Raw genomic sequence first — 22,064 nt, forward strand, 5'->3', positions numbered from 1 at the left:
GGCTGTGCCTTAGCTAAGATTTGACTAACCCCAACCCTGCACCACCCGGATGGGGCTTACCTGGTGTCTGACGGGCGGGCTCCGGACTCGTCGTCTCTCTGCCGTCCGATCGGGAGTCGGTAACCTCTGTAAACCACGTTGGGCGCCAGTTGCGGCTCTCTGGGGGGACCCCGTCCCGCGGGGAATAGGAGGTGAGAGCCGCCTCTTATTCGTGGGTCATCAGAGGCCAATCCGATCTTGAATGTCTGGTGTCTGACGGGCGGGCTCCGGACTCGTCGTCTCTCTGCCGTCCGATCGGGAGTCGGTAACCTCTGTAAACCACGTTGGGCGCCAGTTGCGGCTCTCTGGGGGGACCCCGTCCCGCGGGGAATAGGAGGTGAGAGCCGCCTCTTATTCGTGGGTCATCAGAGGCCGATCCGATCTTGAATGTCTGTGAAGGAAATCTTTAAGAAGTTAGAGTACACGGCCCAAGTCTGGTTTCTGATCAAAGGCCTCATTTTAATAATATTAAGTCTTGCAGTCCATGAGCACAAGGTATCTTTTTGTTTATTTGTATCTTCTTTCATTTCTCTTAGCAGTTTTGTAGTTTTCAGTACACAAGTCTTGTACATGCCCTTGGTTAAATTTCCTAAGTATAGTATTACATTCTTGTAAATGGGGTTCTTTTCATTCTTTTCTGGGGAGTTTGCCCATTATTATCAGTGTATAGAAATACAACAGATTTTTATATATTAATTTTTATATCCTGAAATCCTGCTGTTCATAGCACCATTATTCACAGTAGTCAAAAGGCACAGACTATCCAACTATCAACAGATTAATGAATGTATATGAAATATTATTCACAAAAATGAATGCAAACCCTGATAGATACTACGAAGTGGAAGGACCCCTGAAAATATGCCAAGTGAAATAAGCCAGTCACAAAAGGACAAATATTGCATGCTTCCATTACAAGAAATCTCAAAAAATAGGCAAATTCATTGAGAAAGAAAGTCAAAGTTATTCAGGGCTATGGCAAAGAAGGAGAGTATTATTTACTTGGCATAGAGTTTCTGTTTATAGTGATGGCAATTTTTGAAAACAGATAGTGGTGACTACATAATACTGTGAATGTAATAAATGATGTGTAATTGTATCTATATCTTTTTTTTTTTTTTTTGGTACTGGGGATATCACTCAGGACCTTGTGCTTGTGAGGCAGGCGGTAGCGCCACTGAGCTAAATCCCCAGCCCCTAATGATGTGCAATTGTACACTTAAAATAGTCAAAACGGTAAATTCCATATTCACAATAAATAATAGTTTAGAAAAAAAAAGGTGTGAACAAACGGCTCAACCATGGTCCCAAAGCTTAATCTATATGATAGTTTACTATGAAGCACCTGTAATCCCAGCACTTGGGAAGCTGAGGCAGGAAGATCGCTGTGAGTTTGAAGCCAGCCTGGGCCACACAGGATAGCCTGAATTACATAGTAAGATCCTATGTCAAAAAACCAAAATAAAAAAATAAGTATGAGGTGTTTCCCCCAAAGACTCACGTAGAATGTTGAGGGCTTATTCCCTAATGCAGCAGTGTTCAGAGGTGGGGCCTAGAGAAGACTGGCTCACGAATCAATGGATCCATGATGAGTTCACAGCAGAACGGGCTATCAGGAGGCAGGACCTTACTGGAAGAAGTAGGTCACTGGGGTCCCCAGCCCTATCCCCTCTATTTGCCCCTCTCTCGCTCCTCTTCTGTCTCTTTCTGCTGGCTGCCATGAGGTGAGCAGCTTTCTTCTGCCATGCCTTGGTGCCATAATATTTCTTTCGGTTTTATTTGGTTTTGGATACAGGGTCTCAGGATGTAGTTCAGGCAGGCCTTGAATCTGATATGTAGCCTAGGCTTCCTCAAAATCGTGGTGATCCTCCTGCCTCAGCCTCTTGAGTGCTGGGATTACAGGTGTGTGCCACCCAGTCCAGCTTTGCTGCTGTGACATTTCTGCCTCACATGCTCCTAAAAACAACAGAACCTGCTGATCATGGGCTGACACCAAAATACTTTCCTCCTTTACAATGATATTTTCAGGTACTGCATTGCAGAGCCGGCTATCATAATCCCTGTAAAACATACTTGGGGTTCCTGCTCCTATGCTTAGTGATGTAGAGCTCACCACCAACCAAAACTAAACTGAAACAAAATAAAAACAAAGAATCCTTATCTACCCATAAAGGCATACACACATACATAAGTGTGAATAGAAATAGAGCTTTTCTTAGACTGGGCGCACATCCATATTTACCGTATTTCTTATTACACTGTGCCAGAGGATGTATCCCCATCCTGGCCAACGGGTGGCTTCCATACTTTGGGTAACTGAAGTCTGCCACTTCTAAAATTTTTTAACTGTGGTCTCCAAACTATTAGTGAGCTGCGGAGTTAATGCGGTATGCTGTGACTTTATTAGAGTTCTCCAAAGTGAGTAGCAGCAGGATGGATAGATATATACACAGGCAGGCAGACAGACAAGATAGATGGCAGGGGATTTACTAGCAGAATTGGATCACAAGATTATGGAGGCTGACAAATCCGCAAGTTTGAGATCCTGAGATGCTAGCAGAGGGCTCAATCTAAGTCCGAAGATCTCAACTAGGGAAGACGATGATATAATTTTCAGTCTAAAACTAAGAGCCTGGTCAAGCTGACAGCTAAAATTAACTATCACAATAACAAAATTCAGTAGCACCAAATAGAAAAAATCATTTGGAGCAAAAATATTATGTACGATAAGGAAGTAAACGCTTCTCACTCTTGTCTCTTTTCCTTTTTCTCCAACAACCAATACTTTGTTTTTATAAGCTAAGGCATCGCAGCGCCGCAAACTCCGAACTACTGGTCCCAGCGCGTAACGCGCCACTTCCTCCACGAACCTGGGCGGGAATCGAGCGTCTCGCCGCAGGATGGGAAAGACAGTTTATATGGCTGATGTAAGGTATAATGTTGGCAGGTCTTCAATTTTCGGAAAGTAGCTCAAATACTCTTCAAAGTGTAGAGTTAGAAGTAAGCAAATAACACCCTTTCCACAGGAAACAGACAAGATTCCTGGAGAGGAAACTCACTTAACCGAAACAGGAACTCCCGCTCAGTTTTCCCAGGAGTCTCCATTTCGGCAGCGCCTCGCCTCGTTACTGTCGCGCCTTTTCATTGGCCGAGTTGACGCACGACAGCGCCTGCGCACTGCATCCCTTTGAGGGTCGTGGGTAGACGCCATTTTGGCCCCAGCGGTGCCTCTCGGAAGTAGAGCCTTGACCTGCAGGCCTGGGGACCTCTCAGTACGGCCTTTTCTGCGCGGGCTCCCGGGTCGAAGCTTTCAGCCCTGCAGCCGCCGTTTTTTTTATTCTCCGTTTTCTCCGATCTCTCCGATTAGGCGGGAGCCTCGGGGCACTGCGCCGCGCCATCGGAGGTCACACCACCTGAAGGGAGGTGACGGGGGCGGCGCGGGGCGCGGACACTCCCCGCGGAGAGCCCGCCTGCGATGGACTCTGAATACTACAGTGGCGATCAGTCAGGTGGGCTGGGGCTGCGACGCGGCTGGGGGCACAGCGGTTCCCGGCGGGAGGGGAGGCAGAGACCCGGGGACCGTTCCTCCTGGACCTGTTCCGAAGCGGACGGCGGGGCGGAGCGGGACGCGCCAGGCGAGCAACCAACCGCGGCCTCGGAATAGAACTTTGGAGAGGGGAGTTAGAGGGAAAGCGGTCTTTGGGACCGGTGAAGTGTTTTGCTGAAATAGGGGAGCCACTTCCACGTATTAATCGCCAACTACGGTGCTGTGGAACCGTGCTAGGGAAGGTATGTCTTTCTCCTTGCGGGATTTTTCTTTCTTTAAGATGAGTTTATCGAGAATTCAAAGAAATGTTCACGAGGGTTCAGGGTTCCTTCCTAGACTTTTCACTCGAGTTAGGCCCCGCTTAATTTCTGTAGCACCGGCTCCCCGCGGAGAACATGCATCACCCTTGTTGGAGTTGCATAAGTATTTTAGAGTAAGGTTATTGGTGAGTGTTGTGGTTTTTCCTTCACTTGGAGATCTTCTTTCTCCTCCTGGCAGAAGTTTGGTCTTTTTTGTTTATTCAAGTACACACACTGGGGCCCACTCTGCTAGCACTGTGCCAGGCACCGGGGACACAAAGACGCATAGGACAGGACATGGTGGGTTGTTTGCTTTCTGTATCAAAGGGCTGAAGTAGTTGGTTAAGCCTTAAGATGTTACTGCTCTGAGTTCATCTCCATTCTTTATTTTGGCAGCAAATCAAAATAACTGCAAGTGCTTTTCATTCGTGTACTGCTGTTTTGCTTAAAGCTTTTTGTAAAGTTTTCAGAAGTGTTTCCAATTCATTTGTTTCACATAGGTTAGAAGGTAACAAAGTTGAAGTAAAATGTTTTTGTTAAGTATCTCACCAAGTCTTCCAATAGCCGTAAACAGCCCTAAACCCCAATTTTATTTCATATTTTTAAAGTAGTGGTTAAAGTGAGGTAGCAGTTCATATTTACAACTCATTTTGTAACACAGTGTATACTTTAGTAAGTTTTCACTGTTTCCAGGCGGGAGTTATTGTGCTCCTCTTGCAGAAGCAGTGTACCAGTAACTTGCGTAAGTCAGGCAGTGTCCTAGGCTCCAAGAACTGGAAAGTAACCCAAATGAGCCAAAATAATTTGAAAAATCATGTAACGCATTAGAAGTTGGTAAATGTTGTGGAAAGATGGTTTCTAGCATAAGAATTGAAATAACTGAGCAGCACACTATTGTTTAGAAGTTACTGACTTGGTTTTTAGTGATATTCTTTATTTTTTTGAGACGAAGTCTTTTCTGTGTGGTTCATGCTGGCCCTGAACTCATTATATAGCCCAGGCTGGTCTTGAACTTGTGTCACTCCTGCACGAGCCTCCTGAGTGCTGAATTACAGACATGTGCCACCACATCCAGCTTTAGTGATTTTAAGGTTCATATTTCTCAAGTATTTTTGCTACCACTTATGATACATTGTTAGTAATTGTTGGTATTTATATAAATATTGTTTTGTTCAAAATATTAGTGTCTTTACTTTGTCTGTGGTAAGTTTTGCTCTGATATTCTTGATTCATTGTTTTAGTGGCACCTGTAGACGTCATCCACCTTTGTTTTTTTTTTTTGTTTGTTTGTTTGTTTTTAAGCAGATGATGGTGGTGCTACCCCAGTACAGGATGAACGGGATTCAGGGTCAGATGGTGAGGATGATATCAATGAGCAGCATTCCGGATCTGACACTGGAAGCCTTGAACGGCATTCAGAGGTATCAGCTAAACAACTTTGGGGAAGCTTTGCCCTTGCATCTCTCTGAGACCTCTTTTGTTTAGGAGTTGTAGAGTCCTTACCACAGGGTTTAGGTTTTAATCTTTGACAGTAAAGGAAGTAGAAGTAGTAATAGAAAACTGCTGTTAAAATAAATGGGATGATCTTGTTACTGGTACATGTACAGGTAAATAAGTTCTGATTGGGTTGAATGTTAAGTATTAGGCACTTTTTAACAACACATACTTTGCTTTGAAAATAACCTAGGCCTGGGCCGGGGATTTAGCTCAGTGGTGCTGCCACCTGCCTCTCAAGCACAAGGCCATGAGTTTGATTCCTGGTACCAGAAAAATAAATAAATAACCTAGGCCTTTCAAATTTGATTGTTTTCCCCATTCCAAATAATGTCTCACTGGGGCAGTGAGCATTTGCAATCTGAAGAAAAGTTGAGATAGAAAGTTACAAAGTTATCACCTCTCAAACTTTTTATCAAGAGTTGGCCTTCTTGTTTGAACTGTTAGAGTGCATATAATAAAGCAAGTGTAGTTTCAAGATTGCTTTTGTTTAATAATGCAGAGTAGATCTTACACATTATAATGTATTTGGCCTAATATGTAAATATATTTAAAACTACGTAATATGCCTCCCTGGCTATGTGCAGCCTCTCCTACACAGTGTTAACAAAATAAAATTTAGACATTTTTCAGTAAATCAACATAAGTTTTTTAGTAGACACAGACTGAAACAAGAATGATAAAGATGGACAGGCTTTCTAAGAGCTGTGTACATCATATTTCCCTTGATTACACATGCAAGGAAAATGGTGCAGTTTTAAGTAGTAAAATTTTATCGTGCCATTTTTATATTTATACATTTGTATTATTGGGTATTTATACATTGATATGTACTTATTGAGCACTTACTATGCATGGTGCTTTTTTGGTGCTTTGAACACATCAGAGACCAAAAGTCAAAATCTTTCTTTTGGGTTTATTTTCCAGTGGGCGGAGAAAGACATGCAGACAATATAAACGTTTTAAAAGTTGTATATTTTGTCAGAAGGTGACAAATGCTGTGGACGAAGAAGAAAACTAAATGCCTGTCTGGCATATCTGAGGCCCTGGTTTCAATCTCCGTACTACCAAAAAGCAAAACGGAGCATGAAGGTTGTCAGATGCCAGGATGAAGGGGCTTCACTGTTGAATAGGGAAGTCTTCGTCAGCCTACTGGGGATCTGGCATTGGAGCCAAGGCAGGAAGGGAAGCAGGACAGAGCCGTGTGGACAGTGTCTGTAGGGAAGAACATTCCAGTCAAGGGCCCAAGGTGAGAGTGTGCTTGAAGTCTTGAAGGGCTGCATATGAGTTGGTCTTTTATCACTGTGAACAAATGCCTGAGAAAAACAACTTAGAGAAAAAGTTTTGGCTCACAGATTCAGAAGTTTCAGTCCATAGCAGTGCCAGCTCCATTGCTGTTAGGGCTGTGGTGATGCAGAAGCATCATGGTGGAGGAAAGCCCTGCATTTCATGGCCACCAAGGAAAGGAGGGAAAGAGTCCGAGGAGAAGGCCTGGGACCAGGTTTCACTTCCTCCGGGGACTGTCAGCTGTCAGTTATGCCGTTAAATCGTGATGTTATCAAGGGACTGACCTACCAGTGGAGCTAGAGCCCTCAGGAGCCACCTCTGCACTTGAGGAAGCTGCACCCCTAAGCCTATGGTCCTTTGGGAGGGCATTTTAGATTTAAACTGCAGCAAGCACCAAGGAGTCAGTCAGTGAGGGACTGAGAAGATCAGAGAGCTAAACACAGGCTCATCATGTGGTTATTTTGATGTCACTTCTTTGTTTATAGGCTCTTAGGCTAAAGTCTAGTATTTTCGTGATAGGAGTTATTTGATAATGTAAGAGTTACTGCTTTTGGTGTGTAATATTTTGTTTCCACCTTGGAAGCAGTATTAGATGGATCAGTGTCATCCGCTCATGGTTTCTCACCTCACTTACACGTACATGTGATGTGCCTCAACTTTAGGTAGCTGCTTTTTGTGATAATAATGGATTTGAAATAAATGTTCATATTGTTGAAAAATTGGAAATTGTATAGAAGTTTAAAGAAGAAAGTCAACATCTGTCCCAGAAGGAAATGACTGTTAATCTTTAGACGTTATTTCTTTTACATTTTAAATCTCCCCATGCATGCAAAGTACGTATTTTAAGTTACTCAAGACTTTACTGTGTATATTTTATGTCTAGATGTAAGGCTGTGCCTTAAGTATTTCTCCATAGCATTAAAGAATCTCACTGGTTGTAATTTTAGTGGTTGCATGATGTGGATGCAGCATCACTGTCCTCCCTCTGTGAGCCTAGGGCTTGGTTCCAAAACTCTGTTCCCCTACCCAGGGGTTATCAAAAGTCAGGATACTTTAGCCCCTTACGTAAGAAGCATCATGGGTAGGCTATAGCTCAGTGCACACTTCAAAGGGTCAGGGCCTCAATGCCCCAAACAGAAATAATCAAAATGGCATAATATTTGCGTATGACCTACAGGCATTCTCCTGTAGAATTTTAGTTATCCTCTAGGTGCTTATGCCTATGCTACAATGGAAATTTGATGTAAGTAGTTGTGTCACTGTGTTGTCAAGGGAATGATGACAAGAAAAAAGTCTCTTCTAGGCCCTACTTCATAGTAGGGTATGTCCAGGTAAGATACTGTTTCTTCAGTTACTTTCAATATGAGATCTATGCTTGGTTGAGTACTTATTCAACATTTCTTAATTGTTGATAAAATTATAGGCTGTCAGGTCTCTCTTTCTTTGAGATTAAACTCCCTTCTTGTTTTTAAGTTCCTTGTTGCTCCTTGACTGCTGTTGCTCTGAGTATTAATCCCATCAAATTCTGGCTGATTTGAAGAAATGATATCTGAGAGCAGTGTTTCATAGGTATTCTAAGCTCAGGATGGCTCCTCCTAGCTGTCCTAGTCCTTGGTTCTTTCCTGCAGACTAGCTGGTCTACAGTTTATTCTGTGTCTAGAATCCCTTCCCAAATGTTTTTGTGCACAGCTTCTCCAGTCTAGGTGCCAGTGAAGTCATACTGTTTGAGGAGAAATTAGGAGTTGTCTAGTTATGTTCTCTTTTCTCCTGTTAAAATCTCTCAGCCTGGGCTTAAGATAATGACAAGTTTCTTCTTCAGTGACACCGCACCTCAAGAAGTTGCTGGGGGGAAGTGGGAATGAGATGGTAGCTGTTCTGGCATGGGTCACAAGCCGAGGCAAGGGTGACAAGAGCCCTTGTACTCTCATGTGAGGCGCCTGTTCTCAGTAGTAACCCTTTCATTGAGTAAGGGTTGAGCTGAAGATGTGAGCACCCATCTCTGAAGTCCACTTGCCCAGAACTTAGACATCTGAGGACAGAATGTCCAGTTCTTCCAGGTCAGAATGACCTCAGGCTCGGAATGGGGGTGGGAAGGCCTGTGTTTTGTCTGCAGGAGCCTGGAGAAGGGTTTCTGCCTTGCTGAGCTAGCTGTGAGGTTTCAAGGAGACAGTAATCTTAGTTCAAATATCAGAAACTAGTTCTTGTCTTTTTTGCCAAATTTTTATGGATATTTCTTCTTTTTTCGTTGTTTTGTTTTGTTTTGTTTTGGGATTTTTGAGACTGACCTGGAACTCACTATGTAGCTCAGGCTGGTCTTGAACTCACAGCCCCTCCTGCCTCAGCCTCCCGAGTGCTTGGATTACAGGCGTGTACCACCACGCCCGGCTTGGATATTTCTTCTTTTTCTCTTTGCCCTTAGGACCATTTCAAGAGGTTTAAGTGATTGTCGCTTTTAAATGATACCTCACTATTTCACTGGGGAGCAGGTCTATAGAACTTGACGTGCTGTGACACTGGAAGTCCTCGTTTGGCTTCATTTTTCTCTCTTACTCCATGTCCAAACCTTTTCATATCTCATAGGGACCCGTATCTTTTGCTTGTCTCTTGCCACAGTCTCTGTTGGTTCTTGTGAATTCTTTCACCTCATGAGATCTGCTTTCTGTGTATGCATTGGTCAGATCTCCAGGTCTTTTCTCCTTTCCATGGCCTCCCAATCGAGACATACCATGTTGTCTTCCAGTCCAGACATTCTTCCAGGCCAGCTGTGGGTGCTTGACCTGCCTGTATTACAGGATGTTTTGCATTTTAGTTCCCCAGACATGAAATGAAATACTAGTGACACATCCACCCCTATCACGGACAACCCAAGAGATCTCTTCACATCGTTTACCCCTGCTTGGGTGAGGAGTCAGGGATACCCTTGTGTTAAAGACACTGAAATAGACAAATGAGTTATATAGTAATACAAGAAGGACATTGTAAATATTAAACAATATAGAAAACAAGTGATTAAAACATAAATAAGAGGGCCAGGGATTTAGCTCAGTGGTGCCACTGCCTGTCTCGCAAGCACAAGATCCTGAGTTAATCCCTGGTACCAAAAAAAAAGAAAAAGAAAAAAGGCATTTGTAAGAATGGCGATGCAGTTTTTAAATTGTTTTCAAGGAATATTTGGATACATGGGAGATTCCATTGTGTTACTTAACAGATATGGGCCAATAAATTGTGGCTTTAAGGTGGGATGTAGTTCTGTGGAGGAATGATAGTTTAACATACTGGAGGCTGGGTTTGATCCCCAGTGGGAGCCCCCAAAAAAGAATTGTGACTCTAGATCCTACTTTAATTTCTTTTTTTTTTTAAGCCATGATGCCTCAATCCTATCTTTAATTTCTTAAATGTGCTCAGAGATTGATAACAAAATGTAAATAATGAGGCTCTTTAGGTGGAATGATTAATATTTGTCTTTATTTCTGCAGTGCACATAAATCATTAAAATCAAAGGGAGAATAAGTAGAATGACTGCTCCAGCATTTTATAGAGTAACCCATTTTTATGATCGTAAGGTGTCAAATGATTCAAAATTAACCTAAAAAATGTAAAATTTAGAACCATGTAAAGAACCTTTCTTTTGTTCATTGGGTCCCTTTTGTTTTGTTTTTTCAGTACTAAGGATTGGACCCAGGGCCTTCTCACTGCCGTACACCCCTTTTTTCTTTTTTAAATCAGAGTCTAGCTCAGCTGTCCAATCTGGGCTGGACCTTGCAGTGCTCCTGCCACAGCCTCCCAGAACACTGGAATTACAGGTGCACACTACTGTGCCGAGCCTTTTCTCTATTTCTTAATTCTTTTTTTCCTTTCATCATTAGTATTTATTATTCATGCAAACAGCTTTATAAAAATGGTATCACTCAATTTGTTTAGCACATACTCATTTACAGCTATTTTGAATAGTCCACTTAAATATTTTAAGTGACTCATGGAGAATGATGCTCCTTCAAAAACATGGGGTAACTGGAATTTTAATTCATTTTCAATAATATATTCCCTTACTAAAAAATTGTAATATTTAGCTATCAAATTGTGTTTTCTAACAGATTGTATGAAATTTGAGTTTCTTAAATTGGGAGACAAGTATATAAAGATTAGACTTGAGTATTTTCTTTAAAGACTTTGTATTTCTACCTGCGCAGGTATCACTGCAATAGTAGACAGCATTTATTTCTCTGTGCCCAACTTTGTCATATGGTTTTCAAATCAAGATAATCAAATCTTTAAATTGAAACACACTTCCCTAAATTTTGGCATTGTTGCTTAGTTTGCGTAATGTGTATATTCGTGCATTATGTCTTTCCAGAAACATTTAAAAATATTTACTGTTCTCTAGACTTAGCACTATAAACTTAAAACTTCAGGATCTTCTTTGTCCAGATGGGTGTGGCAGACCTATCTGCTTGGGGGTTGTATGGGGCGCCATGATGTGAAAGGCGCTGTGGGAGGGAGGCTCCATGGATATTTCAGTGGACAGAGTGACATTGCCAGTGGGAGAGACAGGTGACAGGCGGTGATGGCGCCAACTGTAACTGACTGTAGGAGCAGCAGACACCAAGGCACAGAATTGGGAAGTACTTGGTATTTTGCAAGAGTTGCCTGTGTGGGAGGTGGACCAACTTGATGGGAGGTGATAGAGAGTTAACTTTGGACCAGATGGTGTAACGCACATCTCTGTGGAATGGTGGTGGCGCTGTTCGGATTAATATCAGTCTTTACAGTGAAAGGTGGGATGATGTGATGGCCAGGATTTGGTTTTGAGTGCTAGCTTTCTTCTTTCTCATCATTTATTTTGTTTTAAATGGTCTTGGTGATTGAGCTCAGGGACTTTGCACTGAGCTGCATTCCCAGATTACTTTTTTATTTTGTATTTTGAGATAGCCTCACCGAGTTGCCCAGGATGGGTTTGAACTTTTGATCTTCCTGCCTCAGCCCCTCAGAGTTCTGAGATTATAGGCATGAGTCACCACACTCAGCTCTAGCTTTGCCTTCCATAATTACTAGGCTCTAGAAAAAGTATTCCATTTTGTAAGCCTCAGTTCATCTTCTTGACTGTGGGCTAAGAAGGCTCTTGTAAAGGTTAAATAAAAACATAACATCTTTGAGAACTGAAATAAATACCCATTATGCTATCTTACAGTAGCTCTGGACAGTGAAGAAGGCCGATGATACTCTTTTTATTATTATTATTATTGTTGTTTTGTTTTGTTTTGTTTTTTGAGACAGGGTCTCACTATGTAGTTGAGACTGCCCTGGAACTCATTATGTAGCCCAGGCTGGTCTCAAACTCAGAGCGATCCTCCTGCCTCAGCCTACCAAGTGCTGGGATTACAGACGTGTGCCACCACGCCCGGCTTAGTATTATTATTATTATTATTATTATTATTATTATTATTTTGAGATGGTCTCGCTATATTATAGGCTGTCCTGGAGCTCACTATGTAGCCCAGATGGCCTCACACACAGCAATCCTCCTGCGTGCTGGGAGTACAAGTGTGCCCACCACGCCTGGCCAGTGAAGTCGTTTTGGTTTCCTTATTCTGCTGGGGTGAAAAACATTTTTAAAAATGATTTCTAGGGATGGGGATTAGCTCAGTGGCACCGTGCCTGCCTCACAAGCTCAAGGTCCTGAGTTTGATCCCCAGTACCAAAAAAAAAAAAAGCTTTTTGATCTCAAAGGTCAGTATATGCTGATGGTAAATGTGTGAACAGGCAGTCTCCAGTCAAGAAGAAGCAGAAGATCCCATGAAAATATGAAGGAGGGTTACTAATTTGCTTAGCCTTCACAGAGGATGAGCTGAGTCTTGAAGAGTGAATGTTCTGCACCTAGTAATTAATAAGAGTTTGTTATTAACTGTCTTGCAAGCACTTAATTTTCAGAGTAGCTCCCTAAGGTGTAAACACTAGTCCTAACTTCATCACATTGAGACCTTGGAGGTTTGAGGAATTGGGAAAATTTCCAGCCACCACGCAGTAGAAAGTGGCAGAGCTTGGGTTTGCACCCCAGGCCTTTCTGACTCTAAAAGTCTGTGTTCTTAACTGTCACATTCTCTTGCATCTAGAAAGATGAAAGAGGCTTCAGGAGAGGAATATTTTTGCCAGGTTTAAAGTTATGAAAAGGATAAGGTGAAGATGAGAGCATCTAGGCAAACAAAACCACGTTTGTAAATGCATGGGCTGACTGAATCAGTACTTCCAGATCGCTGGAATAGGGTTTTAAATGTGGTCAGTCACGTAGATCTCTTGTCAAAATGAAAATTCTTTGACTCATTCCCCAGATCTAATGAATTGATATCTGGAGGTGAGAAGCTTTCACCAAAGCTCCTCAAGAGATTCCTGTGCTGGCTAAAGTTTGGGAACTTTGGATGAATCTTATATTAATGTTGCTGAGCTGGCAGAAATGAGTCTGGAGAGGTAGGCAAGATTTGACTTTTCATAAAATCTTAAGCATTCATTACGTAGAACCTTTCTTCCTAGTAGTCATCAGGAGTGTTTTGCACTGTACTGTGCAGCTTCATTTTATGTGTGTGCTTATAAAAATGGAGTTTCTTTTGAGCAGCTGCCCAAGAACTGCAGAGGGTTAACATCATTTTATTTGTTATTGGTTTTCTCAGATTCTTCCTTTTTTAAACTTGTATTTATTTATTCTCTGTTACTGCCAACCTGCGAGACACACATGCTAGGCAAGTGCAGTATCACTGAGATAGATCCTCAGCACCTCGCAGCTTCTTTCCTGTGCCGATTAAACTGACTTTATTGACAGATTCCAGTAGGAGGATTTCAGTTAAGAGGCTCTGGATGTAGGGTCAGGTGAAGCATGTTTGTTTCGTAATTGTCCGATAGTCATTTCCTCATGGAATTTACTGTGTAACTTAACTGTTCACTGTTTTACTGATTTAGCCAATGGTAAGGTAGTGTACAATTTCACTTGTTGTTTTGAGACAGGGTCTCACTATGTAGTTCAGACTGCTCTGGAACTTACTATGTAGCTCAGGCTAGCCTCAAACTCATGGTGATCCTCCTGCCTCAGCCTCCCGAGTGCTAGGACTACAGGTGTGTGTACCACTCCCTGCAGTTGTTTTGAGTTTGACATTTCTGATGGGTGAAGGAAAACAAGTACCTTCTTTGGCAGTTTTTAGATTTGATGATGTACTTCTTTGAAACATACAAATTAACGCTTACCACAGTTTTAGTATTTGCTTTTCAGTTTAAGAATGTCAGTTAGAAGGCTGGGGGTTTAGTTCAGTGGCATTGTGGCTTGCTTCACAAGTACAAGGTCCTGAGTTCGATCCCTTGAACTGTGGAGAAAAAAAAAGAAAAGAATGTCGGGCCCAGTATTTGGCTCAGTGGTTCTGCCGCCTGCCTGGCAAGTGCAAGGTCCTAGAATGTCAGTTGTTTCTTTGTGTGTATTTGTGGCCTTGGTCTGTAAAAGAGTTGTGTGCTAAATTTAAAAAGATTTCTCTCGACAATGGGTAACCAGTAGTTCTTTACAACTGCAGTGTAAAGTATTATTAACAGGGACGTGTGAGACATTGTAGACATTTCTAAAGCCTCAGTATGCTCAGTTTTTCTGACAGTGCCAACCAGTGTTTCTTGCATTATTAAAAAAATGCCATTTCAGTTGTACTTTCTACTGTATGTTGTGCTTATATTTGACTTCTAAAAACTTGCATTCCAAATTTATAACTTAATTGCCAAAACTGGCCTGAGACATTTGAATATTATGATAACTTGGAATTAACTGTATAATTTCTAATATACTTTTCACAAATTCTTTGTCATTGGCTATTTATCCTCAAGCTTGAGTCTGTTGACTAGCACTTTCTTACCTTAGTGATTTCTCCCTATCATGCCACATGATACCCAGGCTCTTGTGAAACTCCTTTAAAGTTGATGGAAATCCGTAAGTTTAGGGTTGTTTTTATATGTAATGTCCTTGCACTGTTTGTTTTGCAGTGCATACATTATGTGTCAGGGAATTCAGGATAGAGGGTTGTAGTTAAGTTTTAGGGCCCTTGCCCAGTGATAGTGTGTATCTCTGTGCTTTTGGGAGTGGCTCCCAGTGTGGGCTTCTACTTTGGCCATAACTGGTTAAGTCTGATACTGCCTTGGCCAATTAGATCATCTCTCCTAGAAATTTAAAAGATTTTTAGGGCCGGGTATTTAGCTCAGTGGTTCTGCCGCTTTCCTTGCAAGCACAAGGACCTGAGTTTGATCCCCAGTACCAAAAAAATAAAATAAAAGTTAGATTTTAGACAATGAAATAGCTGAGTCGTGTTATTGATGGTATTCTAAGTGAAAAGATCTGGTGTTCCCTTTTCTAAGTTGTCTGAGCCGCCCAGATTCTTACTTTCTCTTAGTCATTCATCTCACTTTGGTTCTGAAGATTGTTCTTGTTTCTAGACCTAACCAAGATCATTACCGTTTGCACCTAAAATGAATTGACTCGCACATAAACGAGTTCTGTGATGTATATGCCATGATAATCTTTCTAAAGGCCAGTTTGCACTTTGCATTTTGCCTTCTTTTGGTTCCTGTATCCTCCATCCTAATTAACTATGCAGTCATCACAAACTAAGTGGAGAAATACCTGTTGCCTTCACAACTTTTACAACTCAGTTTCATAAATCCGTTCATTTCCTATAGGTTTTCAAAAATGCTATACGCATACTTTCATAATAGTACATATTATACCTCTGTTTCAGTGGGTTTATGGTGTTTGGCTGGTTTCTCATGGACGATAGGTCATCAGGGTCAGGCACTGAGAAACATACTCAGCCTTAATTGTTAGTGCCTTGCCCACCGTAGCATTAAACATGCTTCTGAATTAATTATTCCTCACTTTGTGTATTTCTACTTACTCTTTTATTATCCATTCAGTAAGTACTTTTTTGTGAATGTGTGTGGCTCAAAACCGTTCTGTGCTCTAGGATGCCTCAGTGAAGAAAATACACCCATTACTACCTGTGTTCCTAGAGCTTACATTCTATCTAGATAAATTTTTTGTCTACATTCTTTTAAGTTAGGAAGTATGGCTAGAGTAAACCTTAAGGAGTGTATGGATTATTGTACTGCACTGGCAAGATTCTGTGTTCTTCATCCTATGCTAATGTCACATTTAATAGGTAAATACCATTTTCGCTGGGAGAGTAGGTATGTGGCAGGGAGCGTAGTACCGTCCTGAGTGCCTAGTGTGAGAACTCAAGAAAATGCCCTTGGGAATTTTGAAATATTTATGATTTTGATGAGTTCATATTTCAGTTAATTTATGTAGCAGCTCTTCTTTGGCATGCTGTGTTGTCATGGAAATAAAATATTAAAAATAAACTTTGCTTTGTAGGCTTGCTTATATGGTCTTTAAAGTTGTAAACACAGCATATTTAGTCTTTAAATGAGCCCAAGGAAGTTGAAGAATCAGTTTTGTGATAATAGCTTCATGCCATTTTTCTTGTCATTTAGTTCTATCATCACTTAACTACATAGTATGATGGTGGGCACATGTGTTATTAGAGACTCTGATTCTTGAAAATTAATCTATGCTAAGTCCATGTAGCCTCAGTCATATATTCTCAAGAAATATTTGGCTCAGTAGATTTTTAAGAAGGACCTTCAAACACAGAAATACTTTGTGTTTCTAGTAGAGATTCTAGAGATTTTCTAAATCCTAAAATACTTGTTACTGGTATTTTGGTGTGTTTAATTTTGTATATCTTTTCTAGTTTTTTTGAGGTAGTATCTCCATTTGTAGTTCAGGTTGACCCTGAACTCACTATGTAGCCCAGACTGGCCTTAAACTCTTCTACCTCAGCCTCCAGGGTGCTGGGATTACAGGCATGCGCCATCACACCCGGCTTTTCTGTTTGTTTGTTTGGTACCTGAGATCGAACTCGGGACCTTGCACTAGGGAGGCAGGCAGCGGCACCACTGAGCTAAATCCTTGGCCCCTGTATTTTTACATAGCACGTGCATGTTAAGTTTGTACTCTGGAGAGAATGTTTTCAAAGTAGTTATTTCAGGTTACATTATGTGTTAGTTTAGATTAATCACGTTCTTCCTAAAACAAAGCTTTTGTTCCACAGGTAGCAAGTGTATAACTGTGATTATGCAAAGCCTATTGTCTTACATGAGAAGAAATGTTGTGAGGGAAAAATGAACATGAGAGAGCACAAAATACTACATGCTCTTAATAAATGCTTAGAAAATGGTAACTCCTTTCTTTGTTTAGATTCTCATAGGAGAATATGTTATTTGACCCTTAAATACAGTTAAGTTTTATGATCTTTTTCCCTAAAATAAAACCCAAGAATGCTTATATGTAAAAGAACTTTATTACACTAATCTGAAAAATAGGTTTTTGGGAGCAATAGGTTTTTATATGAGGAAGTTAGAATTTCTTTCTTTCTTTTTTTTTTTTAAATCTGTCTCTTCAGAATTAACCTCATGCAGTACAGATTAGTTTGTTATTTTTCCTCCTTTGGAGGTCCACACTATGGTAAGCCATTTCACAGATTGGCCTCTAAAGAGTGGGATGTTTCTCGGTAGGTATGGGATAAATACACATTTAAGTGTATATGTTCTTACACTTAAAGAATTGTTGAAAAATTTAACATTTATCAAATTTGTTTTACATGGTGCTAAAGCGTTCTTGTTTGTTTTTCAGAATGAACGTAGTGATCCAGAAGATGGCCTCACTAAGAGACATCACATGACAGACTCTGAGAATGACGAGCCCTCAAATCTTAATGCTAGTGACTCTGAAAGTGAGGAGCTTCACAGGCCCAAGGACAGTGATTCTGACTCTGAGGAGCGCGCAGAGCCTCCTGTGAGTGATTCTGACAATGAAGATGCCAATCAGCACCGGAGTGACTCAGAGAGTGAGGAGACCCAGAAATTACCTGGGAGTGACTCTGAACATGAGCTGCTTAACGGGCATGCAAGCGACTCTGAAAACGAAGAGGTTCAGAAGCATCCTGCCAGTGACTCGGAGATGGAAGAGCTCCAGAAGAGTCCCACCAGTGGCTCTGAGGCTGAGGCTTTAAAACCTCAAGGCACTGACTCTGAGAGTGAGGAGCCCCCACAGCACCAGGCCAGCGACTCGGAAAATGAGGAGGCCCCCAAGCCACAAATGAGTGATTCAGAAAGTGAGGACCCTCCAAGGCACCAGGCCAGCGACTCAGAAAATGAGGAGCTTCCCAAACCCCGGATCAGTGACTCAGAAAGTGAGGACCCTCCAAGGCACCAGGCCAGTGACTCAGAAAATGAGGAGCTCCCTAAGCCCCGAGTTAGTGACTCTGAAAGTGAAGACCCCCCAAGGCACCAGGCCAGTGACTCGGAGAATGAGGAGCTCCCCAAGTCCCAAATTAGTGACTCGGAAAGTGAGGACCCCCCAAGGCACCAGGCCAGTGACTCGGAAAATGAGGAGCTCCCCAAACCCCAAGTCAGCGACTCTGAGAATGAGGAGCCTCAGAAGGGACCTGCTAGTGACTCTGAGGCTGAGGACACTGCCACCCTCAGACAGAAGCCACAGTCAGATGAGGACAGTGACGGAGAGAATAAGGGAGCAGATCCAGAGCTTCAGAATGACTCCTACTCAGATATCCATACAGCCAAAAACAAGTTCCACAGTTCTGACAGCGAGGACGAAGTACCCAAAAGGCAGAAAATAGACAGTGATGAAGATGAAGAAAAAGAAGGCGAGGAAGAAAGAGTAGCAAAGCGGAAAGCCGCTGTGCTTTCTGATAGTGAAGATGAAGAAAGATCCTGTAAGGGTTATTTGGGTAGCTTTCCTTATCGCCCAAGCTTTTAACTGTGTCCTTTTCAGTTACCTTAAATTCATATTCTTCATCTTGATTCTCTATTCCTGGTTCTCATTGGCTGAGCTTATTATTAAACATCCTTTGACTTGTTCTGGCAATGTCTGTTACCTTTTGGCTGTTCAGAATGATAAGCTAGACTAAGAGTGTAGGACTTAGATTGTCTTTACCTGAAAGGGGAATGTTCCAGAGAAGTGGGTTTACATGAAAATCCAACTGTCGAGTTGGCTGAGGGTCTCCGTAATGCTGGTTCAGTAGGTTCCCACCAGATAGTAACTGAGCCTACGAAGGTATTTCTTTCTGTTTGTTAAATACCATTGAGTACCCAAATACAGGGAGGTTTGGGAGGTTTGTATTTACAGGCTCCGTGTCTCTGCAGAGTATTCCAGTCTTGGCTACCTGGGACCCCGTTTTCACAGGTAGTAATTTTGCTTGATTATTTTCTTGGGAAGCAACTTCTTTGGAAAAAAACATTCCATAATAACTTGGTAGGAGAACGTTAAAAGAGTATCACAAATACTGTCAGTTTATCCAGAAAGATGAGAAATGTCAGGGCTGGGGATGTAGCTCAGTGGTGCTGCCGCCTGCCTTGCAAGTGCAAAGACCCGAGTTCGATCCCCAATGCCCCCCACCCAAAAAGAGAAATGTCCAACTGACAAGCAGTAATTAAGAAACATGAATAGTCCTAGAAAGGAATAGCCAGCCTTTTTCCCCTCTTTGGTTTGTTTGTTTGTTTGTTTTTTTAGTTGGAGTCTTACTATGTGGTTAAGGCTAGCCATGAACTCACTATGTAGCCCAGGCTGGTGTCCAATTTGTGATCATTTTGCCTCATTATTTGTAATACTAGTCATTGTGAAAAGGGTGCCAGTTGCTATCCTTAATTGCTGACCTTAAAAGGAAAGATGATTATTGATGGCAACTTTATGATTTCTTTCCTCATCTTTTGACCACTTTTTAACTAAGCAAAATAACACAGTTTTGCTGGGTGTGTCAGCACATGCCTGTAACCCCAGCTCTTGGGAGGCCAGCAGGAAGATCACTGTGAGTTTGAGACCAACCTGGGCTACATAGTGAGTTCTAGTTCAGTCTCATCTACATAGTGAGACCCTGTCTCAAAAAAACAACAACAAAAAAAACAAACCCACAGTTTCTAAGATGACTCTGAATGTGTGTTATTTGGGAAGTTTTGTTTTTTGTTTGTTGAGACTGACCTGGAACTCACTATGTAGGCGTTCACCACCACACCCAGCTGGGAAGTTTTGTTTTTGTTTTTGCAGTACTGAGGGTTGAATGCAGGGCCTTGGGCATACTAGGCAAGCACTGTATCACTGAGCTACACTCACTGCTAATTCCTTTTTATTTGTTTATTTTCAGTTTTTAACCATGTGTTGGACCCTTTGTTTTTTGTTTCTTTTGTGTGTATCACAGGGACATCTGAGAGTACCCATTATGTTTATTATTTATTTATGTGAGATAGGGTCTCCTGTCTGTGTATTTCAGGCTGATCTTGAACTCATTGTGTAGTCCAGGGTGGCCTCGTGACAATCCTGCCTCAGCCTCCTGAGCACTAGGATTATAGGCACACGCCGCCACACCCTGCTTCATTATGTTTAGTAGAATGATTTGGCAAAGTAAGATTAATGATGATTTTTTTTTCCTTAAAAGCAGCAAAAAAGAGTCGTGTTGTCTCTGATGCCGATGACTCTGATAGTGATGTGGTATCAGACAAGTCAAGCAAAAGAGAGAAGACTGTAGTGTCAGACAGCGAAGAAGAAGCAGGCAAAGAATTGTCTGATAAAAAGAACGAAGAGAAGGATCTGTTTGGAAGTGATAGTGAGTCGGGCAATGAAGAAGAGTAAGTGACAATATCATGTGACTTTTCTAGTTATTGGTATGATGGAGTGTTTGTCTTGCAGAAATTTTAAACGTGTGTTAAGATTTCATGACAAGATACTGCCTAATTTTATGACTTTGGAAATTAGGGTCTTAGTTCCTGAACTACCTGTACACATACTGTGTCTAACATAGATGGACCCCAAAATAATAGAGTAAATGAAGGAAGCAGACAGCGCAGAGACATATTCTTTTCATGTAAAGTTTAAGAGCGGGCAAAACTAATCTGTGATGATGGGAATCAGAGTACTGATGGCTTCCAGGGTGTTGGTGTTGAGGGTCTGACTAGAAGGGTGGATGGGAAACTTTCTGGGGAGATGGGGTTATTGTGCATCTTGGTAGGGGTGCTGCTTACACGAATGTATACATTCTTAATGCCCATTGAATGGGACACTTAAGATACACACATTTTTCTATGTATAAATTGTACCCTATTTTAAAAGGATTTCTATGCAAATGGGGAGAAAGCAGATTAATGCTTTTATAATGTGTTTCTTTTTTAGAAATCTTATTGCAGACATATTTGGAGAATCTGGTGATGAAGAAGAAGAAGAATTTACAGTAAGTATGATGGAAATACTTGGTCTTAACTGCTTTTTTCTGTTTTATGGTAGTGGTTCTCTAGTACAGTATTACAATAAGTGGGAATAAATCACTATGATGTATTCAGGGGAAAAATCCAGAAGAAAATGATTCAGAAAGTGAAATACTAAAAGACAGAGTGAAATACAAAGACGTGAAAGGAAATTACCAACTGAGCTAACTTGGAGAGACAAAGACATTGTGCTAAAAAGTGTTGCGGTAGTGTGGAGCTTCCACTTTTGCCAGTGCCAGTCTAGGTATTTTGGATTAAACCGACAGCTAGAAAAACATTTAGAAATTATCTAAGGAACAAAGTAGCAATGAGTTGGCAGCACATAGAAACCTGTAAAGATGACTGAGCAGTTGAGACTGCTTTTTTGCGGGGGAGTGTTTGCCCCACTGCAAAGCAGGCCTTAGGAACAAAATTTAAAATTCAAGGCCTGGGAGGTTAAAGACCTTGAAAACCCTGTGCTCTAGATTGTGACTCCAAGAGCAGCACCAAAGGATTAAGAATGACTGAAGAAAAATAGCCTTTGCTTAGGTTTTAGGCCAACTTGAGTCATCTAGAAGGCTAGTGAACCTTAGCTCAGAAATCAGATTATAGTGATTCAAATTTTTAATATATACAGTATTCAGTGAAAGATAAAAGGGAACAGTAGTAACTAATAATACTAAAAATAGACAATACCTTGAAAAATATGTTCAAAGAAAAATTTCATCAGAACAAAGCATACTTGAAAGGACAAGACAGATCCAGGAAAGAACCAGGTAGAAGCCAGGCGTGGTGGCACATGCCTGTAATCTCAGCATTTAGGAGACAGGCAGGAGGATTGCAGAGTCAAGGCCACCCTGGGCTACACAGTGAATTCAAGGCCAACCTGAAATGCATAGTGAGACCCTGTTTCAAAAATCAAAACCAGCTGGGTGTGTTGGTGCATGCCTGTAATCCCAGCACTTGGGGAGGCTGAGGCAGGAGTATCACTGTGAGTTCGAGACCAGCCTGGGCTACATAGTGAGTTCCAGGTCAGTCCCAACTACAAAGTAAGACTCTGTCTCAAAAAA

At 41.6% G+C, this 22,064-nt stretch overlaps 1 protein-coding gene across 3 annotated transcripts in view; it reads left to right on the forward strand.

Moving 5' to 3' along the window:
- Nucleotides 1-3,053: 3,053 nt before the first annotated feature.
- Nucleotides 3,054-22,064, forward strand: part of Iws1 (interacts with SUPT6H, CTD assembly factor 1) — a 42,694-nt gene continuing 23,683 nt past the window's right edge. The window contains exons 1-5 of one of the 3 annotated variants that reach the window (XM_010637668.3): nucleotides 3,054-3,548; nucleotides 5,191-5,306; nucleotides 17,375-18,476; nucleotides 20,193-20,382; nucleotides 20,924-20,981. In XM_010637668.3, coding sequence (XP_010635970.1) covers nucleotides 3,515-3,548; nucleotides 5,191-5,306; nucleotides 17,375-18,476; nucleotides 20,193-20,382; nucleotides 20,924-20,981 — 1,500 coding nt within the window. In that variant the 5' untranslated portion in view covers nucleotides 3,054-3,514. The remainder of the gene's footprint in view (nucleotides 3,549-5,190; nucleotides 5,307-17,374; nucleotides 18,477-20,192; nucleotides 20,383-20,923; nucleotides 20,982-22,064) is intronic. The other 2 variants (XM_010637665.2, XM_019209519.2) reach the window with 2 other exon arrangements.

Source organism: Fukomys damarensis, unplaced genomic scaffold (genome assembly GCF_012274545.1).
Source record: "Fukomys damarensis isolate Sample0158 unplaced genomic scaffold, DMR_v1.0_HiC HiC_scaffold_29, whole genome shotgun sequence".
Classification (NCBI taxonomy): domain Eukaryota; kingdom Metazoa; phylum Chordata; class Mammalia; order Rodentia; family Bathyergidae; genus Fukomys; species Fukomys damarensis.